Here is a 22,650-nt window from a genome sequence, read left to right as displayed (position 1 = left end):
TTTATTTTGTTTTATTTTATAATTAGTTTCAATTTAATTTAATTTGCATTCTTATTGATTAGATACTTGTGCGTGCTAAACTTGTACACACTAATAAGGGGATTCGGTGGACATTTAAGAACATGCCATTAATAATAATAATAAACAAACCTAGTAATAATTGTTATTAAAAGCAAACTCTATTTAACTGATCATAATCTCCTCCATTTTAATAGCTACTTAACCAACTATCTTTCTGAAGAATTGAAGCAATTTTAGTTTCATCAAATTTTGAAACCTAAGGCTCAATGCGACGGATTTGGGTGTGTAGTATACTTGAGCCTTATCAGATGGCCTGCACAGTATCGAAGGTGCGGTGTGTATTTTTAGGAGCACTCATTTTGCGGCTGAGTGCCCTTCTTGCTGCTGTCTATATAGATAAGCTGATCTGGAATCAGCAGACCTGAAAAGCAAACTAAGAAACAAGCTCTGGGACCTGACCTCGGCCTGCCACATGAGGCTGAGCTAGATAGAGTGTTTTCATGTGAGTAAACTCAAAGCCTTATCTCTGAAGAAGGATTTATGGACTCGGTGATTTCTCAACCGATTCTCACCAAATGTTGCAGCTTGAGCCTTTCATGAAAACTATTTAAGACTTGAGCGCAGAAGGAGATTTATTTATTTATTTATTATTATTTTTATGGAATGAGTTTCCGAAGTTAAAATGGCGTTTCTGATTGCCCTGCCATTCGTATGTCAAACTAAGCTGTTACTGTTTGGCAAAATCTGCTCAATATCCTTAAACTTTATTCATTCATTTTCTTTTGGCTTAATCTCAAATTTTTTAGAGATCGCCGCAGCAGAATGAACCACCAACTATTCCGGCATATGTTTTACGCGGCGTACTAATAACCCAGTACCAGAAAACACCCATACAATCTCACATTCACAATGACCAGCTTTTTGTTTACCCAGTTCACCTATACTGCATGTCTCTGGGCTGTGGGGGAAACTGGAGCACTCGGAAGAAACCCACGCCAACACGGTTTAACAAGGTTTAACCTCTTTAACCTCACTTCCATCCCGGACGAGCCCCCATGCGTAAACCATCAGTTCTACTGTATCCAAACCAGCCTGAGCTAGGATCGAACAGGCGACTCTTCGCATGTGAGTCAGTTGCTTTAACAAGGAGACTAAAGACCATGGCCCCCTAGCGTCTGTCACCAGAGCACCTTTTGAGGTCAGAGGGGTGAGGTTTACCTACTCTCACCCTCCTACACCTTACACAGACTTGGGTTGGGTGCAGTAGGTCCGGTGGGTTACACGTGGGGGCTCGTCCGGGATGGAAGTAAGGTTTACACTCCTTACCAAATGAGCCCCCATGTTCAACCCACCGGTCCTACTGCACCCAACCCGCTCTAAACTAGGATCGATCTGGAAACTCTTCACATGGGAGTCAGTTGCTTTACCAGGGAGACCAAAGACCAGTGCCCCCTAGCATCTGTCACCAGAGCACCTTTTGAGGTCAGAGGACTGAAGTTTACCTACACTCACCCTCCAAAACCTCGCTCCCATCCTGGACGAGCCATTATGTGTAGTTCACCAGCCCTACTGCACCCAACCCAGTCTGAGCTAGGATCGAACAGGCGACTCCTCTCATGTGAGTCAGTTGCTTTAACAAGGAGACTAAAAACCACGGCTCCAAGCATCTGTCACCAGAGCACCTTTTGAGGTCACAAGAGTGAGGTTTACCTACCTTCACCCACTTAAACCTCACTCCCATCCCGGACGAGCCCCCATGTGTAGTTCACCAGTCCTACTGTATCCAGCCTGGGCTTGGACTGAACAGGCGACTCTTTGCATGGGAGTCAATTGCTTTAACAAGGAGACTAAAGACCACGGCTCCAAGTGTCTGTCACCAGAGCACCTTTTGAGGTCAGAAGAGTGAGGTTTACCTACATTCACCCACTTAAACCTCACTCCCATCCCAGACTAGCCCCCATGTGTAGTTCACCAGTCCTACTGTACCCAGCCTGGGCTTGGACTGAACAGGCGACTCTTTGCATGGGAGTCAATTGCTTTACCAAGGAGACTAAAGACCATGGCTCCAAGCGTCTGTCACCAGAGCACATTTTGAGGTCGGAAGAGTGAGGTTTACCTACATTCACCCACTTAAACCTCACTCCCATCCCGGACGAGCCCCCATGTGTAGTTCACCAGTCCTACTGTACCCAGCCTGGGCTTGGACTGAACAGGCGACTCCTCTCATGTGAGTCAGTTGCTTTAACAAGGAGACTAAAGACCACCTTTTGAGGTCGGAAGAGTGAGGTTTTACCTACATTCACCCACTTAAACCTCACTCCCATCCCGGACGAGCCCCCATGTGTAGTTTACCAGTCCTACTGCACCCAGCCTGGGCTAGGACTGAACAGGCGACTCTTTGCATGGGAGTCAGTTGCTTTAACAAGGAGACTAAAGACCACGGCTCCAAGCGTCTGTCACCAGAGCACCTTTTGAGGTCGGAAGAGTGAGGTTTACCTACATTCACCCACTTAAACCTCACTCCCATCCCGGACGAGCCCCCATGTGTAGTTTACCAGTCCTACTGTACCCAGCCTGGGCTTGGACTGAACAGGCGACTCTTTGCATGGGAGTCAATTGCTTTACCAGGGAGACTAAAGACCATGGCTCCAAGCGTCTGTCACCAGAGCACATTTTGAGGTCGGAAGAGTGAGGTTTACCTACATTCACCCACTTAAACCTCACTCCCATCCCGGACGAGCCCCCATGTGTAGTTCACCAGTCCTACTGTACCCAGCCTGGGCTTGGACTGAACAGGCGACTCCTCTCATGTGAGTCAGTTGCTTTAACAAGGAGACTAAAGACCACCTTTTGAGGTCGGAAGAGTGAGGTTTACCTACATTCACCCACTTAAACCTCACTCCCATCCCGGACGAGCCCCCATGTGTAGTTTACCAGTCCTACTGCACCCAGCCTGGGCTAGGACCGAACAGGCGACTCTTTGCATGGGAGTCAATTGCTTTAACAAGAAGAATAAAGACCATGGCCTCCTAGCGTCTGTCACTAGAGCACCTTTTGAGGCACCTTTTCACATACAAAGCCCCACCCACTAGTGATCATCTCTGCCTCATTAGCATAGGACATTAGTCCTGTTTTTGAATCTACCACTATGCTGACACACAGGCATTTGTAGCTCCACCCTCCTTAAAAAAGAGCACAATCTCATTTGAATTTAAAGCGACAGTCACCAAAACGGCACAATTGGGACCAAGGCCTAAAAGAGGCAGTTCCAAAGAGTTATAAAACATTATTTGTGTGGTATTTTGAGCTGAAACTTCACATACACACTCTTGGGACATCAAAGACTTTTTGTAAAAAAGACATCTTGTAAAATGGGGCATAACAGATCAGTTTTAAAGCAATAGTTTTCCCAAAAATGTAATTTTATACTCACTATTTACTCTCCCTCAAGTGGTTCCAAATCCTTTGAGTTTTCTTCTGTTACACACAAAATAGGTTATTCAGAAAAATGTTAGAATTCTGTAACCATCGACTTGCATAGAAAAAAGAGTCTGTTTTCAGAACTCAGTTACTCGAGAGCCCTTGTGGGGAGTACGCAGGGAACTGAGAGGCTGTTATTAATGGCTCTTGTCAAAGTTATTTATCAGCTCAATTTATTTTCATCAGTATTTTTTATTAGCTCTTACAGAATTTTCATTACTTGGGTATTGTTCTTTACACGATGAGTGTGTGTTATTGCTGCCCGTGACATGCGCGCGGAGGGTCATCCATCGAGGGTTCGTAGATTTAAAGAAGACAACAAGCAACGGCGGATTAGCACGGGCTTGTTTTGGCCTGATAAAGTGCCATTAAATCATAGGGTGATACATTTTAACTGTCACCCCGCGTGTTCACATAAATCATGGTTTCATAACTGAATTACCAAACGCCTTTGCCCTAGTACATCTATTTAACGGTACGGCGCACTTGTAGGTTTATCAAAATACGTCAGACATCTTCATTCGTCTTTGTAGGTCAACGAGCATCGTAAAGTGAAGGGTAAACTCAAAAATGTGGGAGTCAAAAATATCAACTTTGGAAAATGTCAAGGAGAAGAGTTAGTTTACCATAAAACCATTGGGTCTTTTTCACTGATAATCAGCAGGGTGTGAATTACAAAGCGATTTTAAATGACACAAGTCAAGGTGGAAGGTGGTTTGCACCAATCTGTATTCAAAATTAATCAATTCATTTTCTTTTCTGCTTAGTCTCTTTATTAATCAGGGGTCGCCACAGGGGAATGAACCGCCAACTTATCCATCATCTGTTTCACGCAGCAGATGCCCTTCTGTATTTAAAATAATAATAATAAAACTATAGGCATACATTTGACCACCCCTATAATGGTTCATACTATTATATCACTTATAGTAGTGCACATTTTGGACTATGGACATAATGGAAATGGGCGGTACGGTGGCTCAGTGCCTCACTGTTGCCTCACAGCACGAAGGTTGCAGGTTCGAGTCCCTGTTGGGACAGTTGATATTTCTGTGTGGAATTTGTGTAATGGAGGCCAGATAGCGAAGTGACATGCTAGGTGCACCTCACTGCTTTGACCTCACTCCCATACGAAGAGCTGTAGTTTGATGCAGTTGATTGCAGTAGGACCGGTGGGTTACACCTTGGGGGTTTGTCTGGGATGGGAGTGAGGTTTATGGGGGTGAGTCTAGGTAAACTGCACTTCTCGGACCTCTAAAGGTGCTCTGGTGACAGACGCTAGGGAGCCATGGTCTTTAGTCTTCTTGTCAAAGCAACAGACTCCCATGTGAAGGGTCGCCGGTTCAATCGTCATGTTGGCGTAGGTTAGAGGTCTGCATGGGACTAATTTTTTTTGTCCTGCAAGATTTTATTCTATTCCCGACCTCTTTATTCTATACCTGACCAGGGAGTACGAGATTAGGTACTTCTCAGTAGCTCCCCCTGGTAAAGGAGAAAGGGGGAGATGGGGTGGATGGGGGGTTTCTTCGGAGAACGAAGATAAGGGAGTAGTGAGTTTGGATTATTCTGATTGGCTAACTAATGATTGTAGATGAGAGACCAGCTGCAATCAATAATATCACATGCTCCTCTCGAAATTAGTTTGTGAAACTTCACTTCGTAATAAGTACTGTAACGTTAGCGCAGGGTTTTTCAAAGTCTAAGACAGTGGGCCTCCCTTTTGACACAACTTATCCATTGGCGCCCCCCTCCTCCCAAACACACACACACACACACACACACACACACACACACACACACACACACACACACACACACACACACATATATATATATATATATATAAAGACACAGACAGATGTCAGACTGTTAACTCACTTTTATCATCATTTGCATGAATTATTTACAGAGTAATAACAAGTATTTTAATATAACGTTTTTAAAACTAGGATGATTGTTCAATATGATTAGAACAGATCCAAGAACTGTCCATCCCAGTCAAAACAGTCAAAGTTTAGCGGGTCTCATGCTGTCATTAGCCAAAATATCTTGACTAACCACACATAAAGGTCGTGGTTCATCAGCTGGTCCTGTCCACGTAAATCCTAAACTCAAATACTGATCATCATATTGTCGTCTTTTGGGTTTAAGCCCTGAACTTGAAGGCTTTGAATCGGGGGTCTCAGAAACCGATCCATTGTATTAACAGGCATATACCTGTATTGGCGGGCTTGCCAAACAGAAGCGAATTCACAGCTATGGCCTTCTGGGTAAAAAAGGTTTTCTTATTTTTTACATGTTATTTTTTTAGCTTTGTTTAATTAAAACGTTTAAATATAATAAGAAATACATATAATAATTAAACTTAATAATTATATTTTTATTATATAATATTTTTTCCCGCGCCTCCCCTGACATGCTCTGGCGCCCCCCAGGGGAGGCTTGCCTCACACTTTGAAAACCCCTGCGTTAGCGTAAACTGTGGTACATTGTGATTATAGCGTAGAAAACTGACGCCTACTGAATCATTTGTTTATTACTGCATTAGTCGTACCACAGCAACAATATAATTACTTCGACAGTTTAATTCAAGTTATTACCTATAGTATGCTTCCAACCACTAGTATTTACTATCGTATTTTTATGTAACGTAAGCTTACTATACAGTATGTACAGCATCGAAGACAGGCAAATATATGTTAGTACAGTGGACAACTCAGCCCCACTCCCACTCAGTTTTTTACTTCCTGCCCTCCATCTGAATTTCACACATCACCAGAACTATGTGATTGAAAACAACATACTGTCTATTGTTTGTTTATGTTTGTAAATGCATTAACAAACATCAATTAATACAACTTTATTGTAAAGTGTGACAGAATAAGGTGTCTTTAAATTGAAAACAGATGCTAAAAGCCTCATATTTACCTTTAATTTTCCTGGGATATTTAAAGGAAGTCATCGGCTATTTTTAGACCACTATTAATAGACAATCAGCTGTCTATAAATAATATAAGATGTTTGCGAAAGGTATTTGCTTTTCCAGCCTTCTGTGTGAAAATTGAAAAAGTGTTATGACTGCAGCAGAGACAGTGACAGATTTGTGGGAGATTATGGATCACTCGTGGGAGTTAGATAGGACACGCTTTCCAGGAGTCTGCTGGAATATATGATGTCAAACTAAAGAGCTTTAAATATTTATTTAGTTTATATTTGTCTTGCAGACTAGCATTCGATAGCTGCGATGTCATAAAAAGAGAGCTTCTTAAATACTCTGCTGGATATTAATTAAAGTCATAAGGACTGTAGTGTCAAGTAGGACCTCACAGTTTATTTTTCTTTTCTGTTTTTTTCTAAAAGCGGGCCACAAATCCCACTCCAAAGCTAAAGGTCATGCCGGGGAAGGCGTTAAATGATGCAACAGTCTTATTATACTTGATTTAGTTATAATTGATGATCTCATTAATCATCCAGCCATGCCAGTGTTAATGGCTGCCGTAGCACGTCATTTCTTCCTGTTATAGTAATTAATCTTTGCTCCGGTGGATAAGCCGGAAGGTTATAAACCAGCGCTGGCTCATTGTCTCGCTGTACTAACTTTGACTCGGACTATGTAGGACCTTTTAATACATTTTCACAGTCTTGAGCACTTGGCCGAGCTAAATCATTCTCGTTACGACCTGACAAGCAAAGACAAAGTCTTTAAAGGATTATCACAGATGATATTGACAAGTCCATTGTCCACGAGCGAATATTGACATTGTGTCTCTAACCTGGCTCTGGCTTTGCTATAATTACCTCCGGCTCTGTTTCCTTTTTCTTCATTGTTTTTTGGGAGGAGATTTTTTAGTAATTCTGTCTATAAAAAATGATTATGACACATCGTCACCTTGGAATTATACGGTTCTGACTGCGTTCTGAATGATTTTGAGATATTGAGCTTCAAAGTTTTTGCATTCCATAGCAAACTGTGTGTAACATTTGTTCCCCTTCGGGGGGAACTTCAGCACTATAAGTGGATTTGATTTGTAAAATCCACGCATTGGGAGGTTCGGTTCAGAAGCTACTCGTCTGAAAGAGTATTGAACGGGCCAATTAAGAATGAATTGGCAGCGCAAGCCTGCGCAGGTGAGCGGCATAAGCAATCAACTGAGTATATAAGCTCACCTGGCGCCAGCAGACGCTATCCTTTTCGCTTCAGAGACTTTCTGATCGAGTCGATGAGGGTTCCTCCTGCTGTGACCAGCGATTCTGAGCGAACGAGAGCATTCTCCCGGTCCAGAGTGTGTACACGCAGTGGCAGACGGTCGAGCTGGGTTTCTCCCTTGCCTGGCGTTCTTTGGGTCCGGTCCTCCAGAGCGGTGCGTATAAAGTTGCAAACTTCACAGAAAGAGCAACACAGTCGTGCAGCACGTCCTTATCAGGACGGCGCTCCGACTGTGCGTTTCTGGATGCGGTGGTTTCCTGTCCTCGGATGATGGGCGCGGGCACTGCGTTACATGTCTGGGGGTCCAGCATGTTAATGCGCTGCTCGCGGGCAGTTCATGTCGTCATTGCGATGCCATGACTGTTGCGCAAGATCGCGGTTAGCCTTTGCAAAAGGGTGAACCACCCCAGTTGTCCCCTGCTCTGCAGCGGGCACTCGGGCAGATCTGAGGGTTTCAGCGAGAGATAATCCGTCGCCCACGGGCCCGCGGACCTCCCGCTCCTCTAAGCGCTCCATCCAAGCTTCGGGCGGGGGAAGCGATCCGTCTAACAGATGGTAGCCCTTACGCCCGATGACACCGGAGACCAGATGTCCACCGCGGCATCGGAGGGTGGGCTTTCATTGTCCGATGATGATCCAGACCCGCTCGCCCCCTTCGGGCTGGTGAGCGCTGTCACTACGGATCCTGAAACGGACATGTTAGCCGTGCTTTCCCGGGCTGCTTCGGCCGTGGGTTGGAGATGGTTTATCCCCCAGCTCCGCGGCCGGACCGACTAGAGGGGCGTTCCCTTCTTCCCGGAGGTGCACAGTAGGCTCACGCGGTCTTGTAAAGCACTTTTTTCTGCTCGTGCTGCGTGTTCCTCCACCCTAACCACTCTTGACGGTGAAACAGCCAGGGGGTATGTGGCGATTCCTCAGGTTGAGTGCGCGATGGCGGTAAATCCGCGCGGCGCCTCTTCTTGGCGGGATCCGCCTCGTCTCCCATCCAAAGCCTGTAAGTTATCTACCTCCCTCGGAGCTAGAGCTTACATAGCTGCGGGCCAGGCTGCTTCCGCCTTGCATGCGATAGCCACCTACTAGCGCTACCAAGCGCAGGCGCTGGCCGAGCTGCACGAGGGTGGGTCCAACCCAGGCTTACGAGCTTCGCACCGCCGCCGACTTAGCTCTTCGGACTACTGAGTCCGCTGCGTGTGCGTTGGGGAGGACGATGTCCACATTAGTGGTCCAGGAGCGCCACCCCTGGCTGATATGCGCAAAGTCGACAAAGTCCGCTTTCTTGACTTCCCCATATCCCCAGCCAGGTTCGGCGACACTGTCTGTGAATTCACCCAGGAATTCAAGGCGGTGAGAGAGCAGTTGGTGGGTGATGTCTTATCGGCGGTCCGTAGCCCGCTCCGCCCGCCGTGCCATTCATACCTGCTCCTCGCCGAAGGCGCCCGCCTACGAGAGCTGCTCCGCCCCCGCACACGCCTCAGGCGAAGCGAGCGCGTCGGGCACCTCGGAAGCAGGCAGCCCCCCTGCCCAGAACGCCGCTAAGTCCGGCAACGGACCGCGAAGCGCCCCTGGGACAGGCCATCTGGAGAAGAGGGAACTTGCTCTTTCCCCGCTGGAGGGCGGGGCCCCATTTCCAACGGCACTTTTTACTGCCATGAAAACATTATGAAAGGGCACTTTTCACTTCCCCAGATGTGACAGCCCGAAATCTGCCAGTCTGGGACGCTATGCTTTCTAGCTTGCAGATTCGGTGCGTTTCGCCAGTGGCTCACGAGCGCTGGGAGGACGGTCTCCTTTCTCCCACCCCTCGAGCCTCCCCTCCGGAGCTCGGGTTTGGAGTGAGAGCAAATATCTCACCTCCAGCTTTTCCGTGGGACCCGCGAGCTTCCCGGATCAGCACACCCACTCCGCGCTGCCCCACTGCTGGTACGTCAGCGATTGTAGCGATGAGTCCATTAGCGAGAGCTCTGCCTGCCTGGTTAGCGCGGGCCAGCTCTTCGCGGTGGCTCATACGCACAATCAGACTCGGCTATGCGATTCAGTTCGCGAAACGGCCCCCCAAGTCACGGGTGTGTATTCACCAGGGTCAGCCCCCTGTCCGCCCCTGTCTTGCGAGAGGAGATTGCTGTCCTCCTGGCGAAGGATGCAATCGAGCCGCTCCCTCCAGCCGAGATGGAGAGTGGGTTTTACAGCCCACGCTTCATCGTGCCCAAAAGAGCGGTGGGTCACGGCCAATCCCAGATCTGCGCGTTTTGAACCGCTGCCTGCACAAGCTGCCGTTCAGAATGCTCACGCAGAAGCGCATCCTCCGGTGCGTTCGTCCTCTGGGTTGGTCTGCAGCATTAGACCTGATGGACGCGTATTTCCATGTCTCCACTCTTCCTCGCCACCGACAGTTTCTGCGGTTTGCGTTTGAAGGTCGAGCTTGGCAATACAAAGCCCTCCCCTTCGGGCTCTCTCTGTCTCCGCGGGTCCTCACCAAGCCCGCGGAGGGTGCCTCAGCGCCCCTTCGGCTCGCGGGCATCTGCATACTCAATTTCTTTACGACTGGCTGATTTTTGCCCTCTCTCAGAGCAGTTGATTATGCACAGAGACAAAGTGCTCTGGCACTTCCACCTGTGGGGGTTTCAGGTCAACCGAGAAAAGAGCAAACTCGCCCCCGTGCAGAGGATCTCTTCTCTCGGGCTGGAGCTGGACTCGGTCACCATGGCAGCGCGCCTCTCCGGAGAGCGCGCTCAGCTGATGCTGTACTGTCTGAGAGAGCTCGACAGTAAAATAGTGGTCCCACTGAAACTATTTCAGAGGCTCCTGGGGCATATGGCATCCGCAGCCGCTTCATGCCGCTCGGATTATTCTATATGAGACCACTTCAGCACTGGCTTCACGATCGAGTCCCCAGACGCGCATGGCAAGCGCGCGCACACCGAGTCTCTGTTACTGCGCTGTGTCGCCGCGCCCTCAGCCCTTGGAGCGACCCCTCGTTCCTACAGACCTGGGTGTCTCTAGAACAGGCGTCCAGTCTTGTTGTCGTTTCAGCAGACACTTCCAACACGGGCTGGGGGGCTGTGCGTTGCGGGCATGCGGCTGCGGACCTGTGGAAAGGTACCCAGTTGCATTGGCATATCGCCTGGAGCTGTTGGCAGTGTTCCTCGCTCTCCACCGTTTTTTTCCGGTGCTGGAGCGGCAACACGTGCTGGTCAGGACGGACAGTACGGCGGCGGTGGCGTATATCAGCCGTATAGGGGGTATGCGCTCTCGCCGCATGTCTCAGCTCGCCCGCCGTCTGCTCCTCTGGAGTCATCCGCGGCTGAAATCGCTGCACACCATTCATATTAAGGCAAGCTCAACCGTGCAGCCGATGCGCTCTCACGGCAGCCTTGCGTCCTGGAGAATGGAGACTCCACCCCGAGTCTGTTCAGCTGATATGGGCGCGATTCGGGGAAGCCCAGATCGATCTGTTGCTTCCCCCGAGATCGCTCATTGCTAGTTGTTCTTTCCCTGACCGAGTGCTCTCGGCACGGATGCACTGGCTTACAGCTGGCCTCGGTGCACGCGCAAATACGCGTTTCCCCCAGTGAGCCTGCTCGCGCAGTTACTGTGCAAGGTCAGGAAGAGGACGAGGAACAGGTTGCTGGTTGCGCCCCTCTGGCTCAACCGGACCTGGATGTCAGAGCTCTCCCTCGCGATAGCCCTCCCCTGGCAGTCCCTTCGAGAGAGCACCTACTCTCTCAGGGACAGGGCACCACCTGGCACCCTCGCCGATCTTTGAAGAGATTTTAGACGCGAGGAAGACTTAGGTAACCTCCGATTGCGGTGGCTAATACCGTCACTCGGGCTAGAGCCCCCTCCCCGAGCGCGCCTATGCCCTGACGTGGAGTCTATTCACTGAATGGTGTGTCTCTCGCTGAGAAGACCCCCGTAATTTGCCAGATCAGCGTTGTGCTTTCTTTACGCCGAGAGAAGCTGGAGAGCAGGCTGTCGCCCTCCACACTCAAGGTTACGTGGCTGCCATCTCCGCTCTCATAACGCGGTGGCTGGCAGCACCGTGGGAACGCATAACCTCATCATCCGGTTCCTCAGGGGCGCTAAGCGAATTAATCCATCCCGCCCCCTCTCATGCCCTCTTAGGATCTCGCCCTCGCTACACAAGCCGCGTCAGATCCCTTCGATCCTCGACTCAGTATCTTTCTGTCCCTGAAGACAGCTCTGCTGGTCGCGTTGATATCGATTAGAGGGTCGGGGACCCGGAGGCATTTTTCGGTCAGTGACTCGTGCCTGTAATTGGGCTGGCTTCTCTCACGTCCTGAGACCCCGCCCGCGATATGTGCCCAAGGTTCCTACCACTCCGTTTTAATACGAGGTAGTGAGCCTGCAAGCGCTGCCCTCGGAGGAGGCAGACCCAGCCCTTCTTTATTGTCCAGTTCGCGTTTTGCGTATTATCCGGACCGCACTCAGAGTTTAGATCATCTGAGCAGCTCTTCGTCTGTTATAACGGTCGGCAGCAGGGAAGTGCCGTACCGAAATAAGTTCCCACTAGATTGTGGATGCCTTTCTTTCACTATCAGAGCCGAGATGAGCCGCGTCCCCCGAGAGCGCGTGCGCACTCCACTCGGAGTTTCGCATCCTCTCGAGCGCGCGCACGCGGCGCCCCTCTAACAGACTTCTGTAGAGCTGCGGGCTGGGTGACACCCAACACATTTGCAAGGTTTTACAATCTGCGAGTGGAGCCGGTTTCCTCAAGGGTATTAGGTAACCCTTGGTGATTGAGGAAACAATTCGGTAGGGTGTTGAAACACGCTTGCTGCGCCATTTTCCCTAACACGGAGATACGTGCGCCTTTTTATCTGTCAGTAAAGTTCCCCGTCAGGTGAGCCCTGCAGATTCCTCCGTGGCCCCCAGCACTGACTCAGCGGAGGAGTCACTTGCTGGCCCACTACGTTGTAGGTCTGCCCGCTGGTCAGCCCGCGTTTTGGGTAAAGGTGCCTGCTATGCGTGATCCCCACTAGGCGATCCCATATGCTTATTCCGCCACGGTTAAGTCCCCCCCCTGGGCGGACCCGTGTCTTCCCTCCCCGCTAACCACTCTTTTGCTATGCGTACTCCCCCTTTTTAGGGCTAGTCCATATGTAAATTCTGCCATCTATCCCCCCTCGGGTAACGGATGGCCTCCGCAGCGTCCTCCCTATCGGGATTGCACGCTTCCCAACGTACTGTCGTATTCCTAGAATTATCTAGATGCTCACGACTTCCCAAAAAATATATCTAAATCCGTAAAACTTCTGTTGAAGTAGGATAAATTAGGGCCAGGGACACGTTGGAGGACCGCGCCCCCCATGATGCGGGTGCGTCACGCTTGCTTGACTATCTCCTCATCGGGGGTGTTGGTAAGGTGCAGTCATTATGGCGCTTTCAATGGGCTCCCAATGCGTGGATTTTACAAATCAAATCCACTTATAGTGCTGAAGTTCCCCCCGAAGGGGAACGTTCGAGGTTACTAAAGTAACCCTTCGTTCCCCGAGGAGGGGAACGGAAGCACTATACTCCGTCGCCATAATGACTGTCCCTTAGCTGTTGAAAGTCTCTTCAGCTTAAAAAGGATAGCGTCTGCTGGCGCCAGGTGAGCTTATATACTCAGTTGATTGCTTATGCCGCTCACCTGCGCAGGCTTGCGCTGCCAATTCATTCTTAATTGGCCCGTTCAATACTCTTTCAGACGAGTAGCTTCTGAACCGAACCTCCCAATGCGTGGATTTTACAAATCAAATCCACTTATAGTGCTTCCGTTCCCCTCCTCGGGGAACGAAGGGTTACTTTAGTAACCTCGAACGTTTTTTTTTTTTGTTTTTTTTAAGTCTTAAAATGTAAACGACTTATAAAAAAAACATCCTATAATGTAAATAAGTTGTCATTTAATGAGAATATCTGAATAACTCAATTTTGTCAAAAATGTCAGAGAGACCTTATAATTCTAAGGTGACAACATGTATGTAATATTCATTTATTCATTAATTTTCCTTCGGCTTAACCCCTTAAATATCAGGGGGCGCCACAGCGGAATGAATCGCCAACTGTTCCAGCATATGTTTTACCCAGTGTATGCCCTTCCAGACGCAACCCAGTTCTGCAAATTCCGAATAGAAATGCCAACTGACCCAGTCGGGACTCAAACCGGCAACCTTCTTGCTGTGAGGCGACAGTGCTAACCACTGAGCCACCATGTCACCTGCACTTATCTAATATTAAATTATGTTTAATCATCAAATAATAAATCTCTGCAGTTTTCAAAGCTTAAATATTGTTTGTTTAATGGTAAGCTCTGCCATACAGGGCAACGAGAGACTATTAACTAATATTATTATTCTCTTTTATTGTACAAATGCCTCACTAAACTGATCCGGGATCAGGTAAAAACGATAAAATTAGTTCAGTAATTTGCCGATCTGAGTGAACTCACATGATTGATGTGGATTTAAGTGTATTAAAGGGGTGGTCGACTATGATATCATATTATGAACTGTAGTTGATGTGTAATGTAGCTGTGTGAACATAGACAACATCTCTGAATGTAAGACGTTCAAAGGTAAATGCAAAGGGAGACATTGGCTTTTTCAGAGTTAGCTTAGCAAAGCCTACAGCAACAAAGTGTCCAAACGTTGCTATTTCCAAAGAGATTATTCTGTTTCTGTATTTGGCCTTCCAAAGGACACGACACAAAGAGAGAAGTGCTTACAATTTAATTTTAATTATGCTCCAGAGAATTATAAAAAAATGTATGTATGTATATATATATACAGCTTTCAGAATCTCCCCAAGTTCAGTGCTGGATTCAGCTAAAAACTCCTCAAAGAAGGAGCAACTCCAACCTAGATAGATGAAGCTGTGGATTGTGAGCCACAACTTCTAAACATTTTTATTTGTTAAAATGGATCAAATACATGCACAACGTTAGTGTCTAGCGTTAATGGTATGTTGTAGTGAGGAGGAAAACAAGGATGTAAACAACAGAATTATCAGTCAAACTGCTGTCAGATTTAATTTTAGAGAGTTCAGCTGTGTGCTCTGTGTCATTTTCTGTCTTATTCAGGCTAAAACTGATATGGCTAACAGCTACTCTGACAGTATTTACACAGCTTAAAAGTATGTGCTTGTAGGGGCGTGGCGCTTTTCCTGGTGATGTGGAGCAGATCACAGCACAACATGTTAGCTGACCAATCAGAGCCTCTTGAGGGCGGGCCTTTCAGAGGAACTAAGAAAAATAACACGTTTTCATGTTAGCTGAGTAGCTGTATGTAATCAAAGGAAGAATAAATGAAAAAAAATAATAAAATTTTTTCAAATGAAGCATGAGCACACATTGCTTTGCTTCTTATTAACACAACCAAGCCTTAAAAATACACTCTAAACCACCTCTTTAAGGCCCTGGTATACTTCAAGCTTTATTAAAAAGAACTGCAATGATGTAATTTTGAAAACAAATCTACCATATACAAGTTATCTGAGTGAAAGTTTTGATATTTTAGATATTCTAAAAGCCACATTTGGTAGGCTAATGCAGCTAATTAGAATAAATCAGAACAAAAACTGAAACAAATTTGTGTCTACTCACTGCGTCACCATGACGACTTCATGACAATTATCTTCATGATATCTTCATGATATCATGTATTATTAGTAGTAGTGTTATTCATGATATGCATGTTTATGTTTGTTTTGATTAAAACAAATTTAGATTTGTCCATCTGTTTTGGAGATGTATGCATCACCCTATGAGGCATAAGAACAGGACGTTTGTTTGGATATAACTCGTTATTATTGTTCAGCTATTCATTTGCTGGAAATTAGAACTGAATTTAGAAATAGTTTTGAAACACATCTTTGAGCTTAACAACCGAAATTAAATATGTCGGCTAATGGATGTTTTCTGTGGATTGAGTTTCCACCGTTTCCTTACTCCACAAAAGTAAAGGAGTAAAAAGAGAAAGTAAAGAGAAAGTAAAGACACTGAATGGAGGAGGCTCGTTCTTTATCCTCGTGCTGCAGATGGTCTGTTTGACTGTTTTCTTGCTAATGAAGCGTTCAGTTTTCCACTTACAAAGTCCTCCGTGTAAATAGTAAATGGACCATGGCGTGACGCAACTGACTCTTGAAGGGAATGGGAGATGAGACTCTGATTGGTTTAATGCACGTTATGCTCAAAACACTGACATAACTCATTAAGAGAACCACGGCGCAGACCCAATTTCATTCATTCATTCATTCATTCATTCATTCATTCATTCATTCATTCATTCATTCATTTCCTTGCCGGCTTAGTTCCTTTATTAATCCGGGGTCGCCACAGCGGAATGAATCTTCAACTTATCCAGCACGTTTTTACACAGCGGATGCCCTTCCAGCTGCAACCCATCTCTGGGAAACATCCACACACACACATACACATACACACACACTCTACGGACAATTTAGCCTACCCAATTCTCCTGTACCGCATGTCTTTGGATTGTGGGGGAAACCGGAGCACCCGGAGGAAACCCACAGGAACGCAGGGAGAATATACAAACTCCACACAGAAACGCCAACTGAGCCAAGGTTCAACCCAGCGACCCAGCGACTTTCTTGCTGTGAGGTGACAGCACTACCTACTGCGCCACTGCTTCACCCCCAGACCCAATTTTCCATCTATTTCTTAAAATAGCAAAAGTGGATTCGCCCTTAATGCTTTTGCGCCATGCACTTTAGACTTTGCGCTTAGATCGTTAAAAATAGAGCCTTAAAATTTTAGCACTGATTAATTTGCTGTGTACACTGAAAAATCTTGTTTGCTGTTTGTTCAAACTACATTTTTAAAGTGAGCTGAAACAACACAGAGTTGAATTTTTGGGGGGACAACATCATTGTTTTATGTTCAATCCACTTAAAATGTAAAAAAAACTAATAAGCTAACTTAATTCTTTCATGTTGTCCCAACACAAATCGAATGTGTGGAATCCAGCTTTTTTTATTTACAGTGTACTCCACCTGTAGACACACTGTAGTCACTCTGTCTTTGGATCTTCTTCTTTTTCTTTGTCTGTTAGCCACATGCTGGTCTATATTTTAGGCAATCAGGTCTGTCTGTCAGGACTGCGGCTCTTTTTTTAAATTACAAAGCAAGCCACAACAATTCACCATCCAAACACCAGGACGGAGGTCAAAGCAATGAAATGTCACGGAAAGCTTGGAGAATGCAACAGCGGCCTTGTGGGTAAGGAAAGAAAGGACATCACGTTGAGATGAAAATGCTTCAGTCCACGACGGTTGGATTGCAGTATTTTGTAAGACCAGAGTCTGGACCCCTTTGCGAGTTTCATCATGTTAGGGTGGAAAAACGCGGTGAAGCGTGCACCAAGCAGCTGGTTTCATTAACCTCCTGTCCAACCCTGGAGAGAAGGAAGCAGGGTAAGGCGATGTAAATGGTGACCTTCTAAATATGCAGCCAGATATCAGCGAGTGAACGCCTCCCTGCTCCTAGAGAGGGAGGGAGTGTCATGGCAGACAGCTAGGAAGAAAAAAAAACTAGGCCACTTGTTTCAACAGTTGAGTCACCTTGGCAATACCGACTTTGAGCCTCCGGGGTGTGAATTTGCCCGTGTTACGGAGCGTGATGGGACGGTTTGTGTGCTGTCATATCTATATTTCTCACAAGAGAGACCGTTTTACGTTATTTTTGGTAACAATTATATTGTAATGATCCGCGTGTAGCAATTGCTCTGTTTTGTCATGCTGTTATACAGCCTGTAATTGCTCCAGCATCAGCCCAGATACGTCCATTAAGAATGAACAATGACTTCTCAAACAATGGACTTCATCTGTTTTAATAGTTATTGTGTTTCTCACAATCGTGCTCAGTTTGTACTAGTCGGATAATTTCGTGATTGTGTGCTAGCTGTGCCTTCTGAAATATGCCGACGGAAGTCAAGGAAAACAAAATAGGGTTGATGTACTTGTTTAACACATATTGCGAACACTTGTATTGCTTCATGTTTATACTATATAGCTGTGTTTCTCAACCATGTTCCTGGAGGAACACCAGCTCTGCACATTTTCCAGGTCTCCTTAATCGAACACACTGCATTCAGAACTTCAGCTCACTAGCTCAGAACTAATCAGTGTGACAGACAAAGGAGACCTCCAAACATGCAGTGTTGGTGGTCCTCCACACTGTAAATAAAATAGGGGTTTTGGCAAAACAATGAACAAAGTGATAGTGTTGGATAAACCATTTATTTTTACCAACAACACACAAGCCTCTCCTACAAATGAGCACTGGTTGTATGATCGCCGGATTTATGGTTTCTCTGCAGTATTTCCAAAAGTGCCAGAAGTAAAAATGTTATTATTTACCCCACCAGTGGGGCGAGTTGTAATAGACAGGGGATTAGTTGTAACACATGCTTGAAAAGGCAGATTTCACACAATTCATTTAATTTTTGTTTACTTTATATAGTAGCTATATTCCTCAGTACTTAGCTCAATTATTTTTTTATTCTACATAGCACAGTATGTTTATTTATTTACTAGATGCAGAAGGCTGCTAGCTCTCTGCAACTCTCACATGGTCACCCACTGAAGCTCAGCAAGGCTGCGCATGCTCAGTACCTGCATGGGAGACCACATGGGAAATCTAGGTTGCTGCCGGAAGTGGTGTTAGTGAGGCCAGCAGGGGGCGCTCAACCTGTGGTCTGTCTAGGTCCTCATGCCCCAGTAGAGTGACGGGACTCTATACTGCTCAGTGAGTGCAGTCTTTTGGATGAGACACTAAACCTGACTCTCTGTGGTCGTTACAAATCCCAGAGTAGGGGTTTAACCCCATCATCCTGGCCAAATTAGCCCACTGGCCTCTGTCCATCATGGCCTCCTAACCCTCCCCATATCATAATTGGCTTCATGACTCTGTCTCCTCTCCACCAATCAGCTGGTGTGCGGTCTGGTGCTAAATGGGTGCCGTCGCGTCATCCAGGTGGATGCTTCACACTGGTGGTGGATGAGGAGATTCCCCCCATTGTGTAAAGTGCTTTGAGTGCCCAGAAAAGCGCAATATAAATGTAAGGAATTATTATTATTATTACTAGATAAACACATTTGGGTTTATTTGCATTATTATCCATTATTATACCGTGCATTTATTTGTATTATTAGCAATAAAAAATATTTTTTTTTTATTAAAAAACATTTTTTATTAAAAACATTTTTTATTTAAAGTTTTTAACATTACGCTTAAAAGTCAAAAAATGTTTTGTTTGTTTAGTTGGTGTCCAACAGTGTGTGGTTTAGTTTTAACACCCTGTTAAAATTAACCCTGCTGTGTCATGTTTTCTTCAAAACTGGCTAGCATTCACTGTGCGTTTTTTTACACCTTTCAAAATGGTTTCATCTTTCAGCCTAGAAGATGGTGATCACAACAATACAAGATTTTACAGTATGTTTATACTTTCACAGATTTTTTCTAAATAAAAAAATATTGACTATAATAAAAATACCTTTTATGCTACAAAAATGGTTTCTCCTGTGTTTCTCATCCAAATTTTGCCAAACTTTTTCAATAATTGGCAGAAAGACGTCTGCCGACACTGTGGTGAAAAATCTTGGAAGCATGCCATGATTAACCCTGAGCTCCATGTTACATTTTAGACGGCGTTACTTTGTGCCCCGCACTCCCCTACTGCTTGCCTTAAATTGTTAGGGTTATTGTTGAGTCAATTGAACTTAAATGATATTCTACTGACTTAAATCAGCTTGCCTAATTCATAAAAGTATGTTAAAACATGATTAACCTAGTTTAATAAGTTACAATTAATTAAAAACATATGTTGTCATGGCTTATTGATCATATCATTTTCTACAGTGCAGGAACGTGGTTGAGAAACTCTGCTATAGAGCTCAATAGTTGGGTTTTATAAGTAAAATCTTATGAAAAAGATTATTTTATATAATCTGCACAGGGAATTGATTTTTACCAGTAACTACCAAACCTTTGAAGATTTCATGAAAATAAAACAAAAAATAGCTAGTTTTTAGATTTGTTCGATTCTTAATTAAAAAACAAGAGCTTTTGCAGTGTAGTCCTGTCTAAATTAGATTGATACTTGTTCAAAATGTTGCATTATGAAAGCTTAATTGTTTTGCCAGTGTGTTTCATGAAGAAAATGTTTGACTAGATTATACAGTATGTTTCAAAAGACTTAATCAATCCTAATGTTTGTTTCCTTAGAGAGCTGACCTTGCTGTGGCTCCTCTCACAATCACCTTCATGCGAGAGAAAGCCATTGACTTCTCCAAACCTTTCTTGAACACCGGCATCAGTATCCTGTACCGGAAACCCAACAGCACCAACTCCGGCTTCTTCTCGTTCCTGAACCCCATGACTCCTGATATCTGGGTCTACATCCTGTTGGCCTACCTGGGCGTCAGCTGTGTGCTCTTCGTCATCGCCAGGTGAGCCACATCCCATCGTACAACTGTGGCTATTAACCTTTGTGGTGCCATGAAATATTTGCTTTGGATTCACTCAGTAGAGCATCAAAGGGCAAACAGTAATGTGTTATTAGTGGTGTTTGCTAAGGCGAAAGGACCAAACCATACCTAGGGAGCAGAATATCAGCAAAGAGATTTGCTGGTGGGATTTTTGTGGCCATTAAAAAACCTTTACAACCATCCTGAATGCTGAAGCAACTGCACAGCAGACACACGCTAATGCACTTTAGGTGCGTAATGCACTTGGAAAATTCTGATCACAACAGCAACTGCATGACAACATCATAGCAACAGATGGCAGCAAGTTTTACACAGGTCATCACTAGATCTAAAAAAAAATCTTATAGTACATTTAAAAGTGGCCATCTTAATGACTTCAAAGGGCATCACAAACACTGGAGAAAAAGCTTCTTTTTTTTGTTTTCCTTAAGACAAGCAAAATAATCTAACTCCATTGGCAGATTATTTTGCTTGTTTTAAGGAAAGAGTTCTATTTTTTGACATAATTTTAACAGTATTTCTAAAAACAAGAGTATTTTTGACTTGTCTAGAAAATGCTATATATGTATTACACTCATAGCAGTGCGATATTGGCACTGGTTAGAGGCGTGAGTTGACATTAGTGCCTTAGTATCCCGCCAATGCCGATATACAGCCATATCGCACTGATAGGAGTGTGATATTGCGTTTATATAACAGTTCAGTGGCATAATCGTGTATATAAAAAACGCAGAGAGTCTAAAAACCCTTTTGTATGAGGAACTACTTTCTTCCGCCATTCATTCACTCCTGCAGCTGACATCAGAACACGTCAAGGACTAAGCTGAAGGAAAATGAATGAATGTATGATTTGTCCTCATAAATTTAAATCTAGCACCATATTTTCTTCCCCTCTAAATTACTTTTGTTCAAATCTGGTCACATGGTATGCCTTTGGGGCGCAGTTTTAAGTATTTAAAAGGGAGCAATGGGCTGTCAGTCATTTAGGGCGGGACTATCATTCATTTAGGGCAGTTGTTTCCAAAGTTTGGCTCGGGACCCCCTTGAGGGTCACGGGAAAATTACAGGGGGTCGCTTGGTAATTTCCAAAAGTCAAATAAATTTTATTAAACTGTTTTTATTACCATATTTTAACCATAACCCACAGAAGATAAAAATAGTAGTTTTTAATAGTAAAAAAAACAACATGCAAATGAAAAGCCATCAGCCTTTCAATGATTTTTTTTATAGGATTGGTGTGTTTACATTAACAACACAGGAACAGTGTTAGCTGCAGCAGATTGATATTATAGCACCAGGTTCCTGACATAATCAAATACATTCAAATAAATACAGGCCACAACTGAAAATTGAGAATGATCTCTGATTAGCGGTACCAAGATTAAACCAGAAATAGACAACACAATCTCACGGCAATTCGTAACTTTTTCATTTAGTGGCTAATTCGTATGAATTCGTACGATCTAATTCGTACAATTTAGTACGATTTGCTTATCCCCCAATGACGGTTGGGGTTAGGGGTGGGGTCAGGTGCCACGCCTCCTTTTTAAAATCGTACCAATTCGTACGACTGAACTCGTACGAATTCGTACGAATTAGCCACTAAACTGGCAAAACGTAAAATACTTACGTTTTCTCGTGAGAGCAGGCTGGAAATAGACGTGTGCTGAAAACCTTGTGTCCACCACTCTCATCAGTTGAGGTTAATATTAAATTAAACAAATTAATAAATGACTATATAATTGATTTGTTATAATTGGATGTTGCTAAACATTTTGTTAGTCCAATCGGTCCCAAAGAAATTTTATGTGCCCTTTTTTATTTTAGCACCGTTTTAATAATACTGTACATCATGATATAGAAAAAAGGACAATCTTAAAGGTGCAGTAGGTGATCTGCCAAAATGCTGACTGCTTAGCATATTATCTTTGGATGACAGGGAGAGACTGTGTTTTAAAGCCACACCTCCAGAAATCGCGAACACACACTTTTTTTATATATTGAAATTTAAAACAAATCCAGTGTTTTGTAGTTAATTACATGCAAGTTTTCAAGTTTATAACCTCAAATAAATTAAGTAGCTGAAATTGTTTAGTTTTTAGTTTGTTTTCAAATTTACTGTTTATTGTTGTTGGTAAGAAATACATTTAACAGCAACATTTTTGTTTTCCAGTAATTTTTTACTTGTTTTACACCACAGATTTTTATTGTTATACAAAACAAAAACATGTACTGTCCCATGTATAAAAAATAACAAGAACATCAGTGTATAGACTTGAAATACAAAACAACCCCATCAGTGCGGAAAAATTTAGTTATCAACCCATTTTTTGGGGGGTTGCTATAAGTTAAATATTGTTTTAAGCAAATTAACAGATATATTTACCTTTAAGTATGCCACATTTTTAAGTTGATGTAATTATCAATATTTTCCT

The 22,650-nt window shown here is 44.6% G+C and overlaps 1 protein-coding gene across 2 annotated transcripts in view; it reads left to right on the top strand.

Moving 5' to 3' along the window:
- grik3 (glutamate ionotropic receptor kainate type subunit 3) overlaps positions 1-22,650 on the top strand; it is a 216,410-nt gene that overhangs the window by 158,693 nt on the left and 35,067 nt on the right. For both annotated transcript variants that reach the window (XM_073925701.1, XM_017351450.4), the window contains exon 11: positions 19,953-20,176. In XM_073925701.1, the coding sequence (XP_073781802.1) occupies positions 19,953-20,176 (224 nt within the window). The remainder of the gene's footprint in view (positions 1-19,952; positions 20,177-22,650) is intronic.

Source organism: Danio rerio, chromosome 16 (assembly GCF_049306965.1).
Source record: "Danio rerio strain Tuebingen ecotype United States chromosome 16, GRCz12tu, whole genome shotgun sequence".
Taxonomy (NCBI): Eukaryota; Metazoa; Chordata; class Actinopteri; order Cypriniformes; family Danionidae; genus Danio; species Danio rerio.
This window is presented reverse-complemented; position numbering and strand designations above follow the sequence as displayed.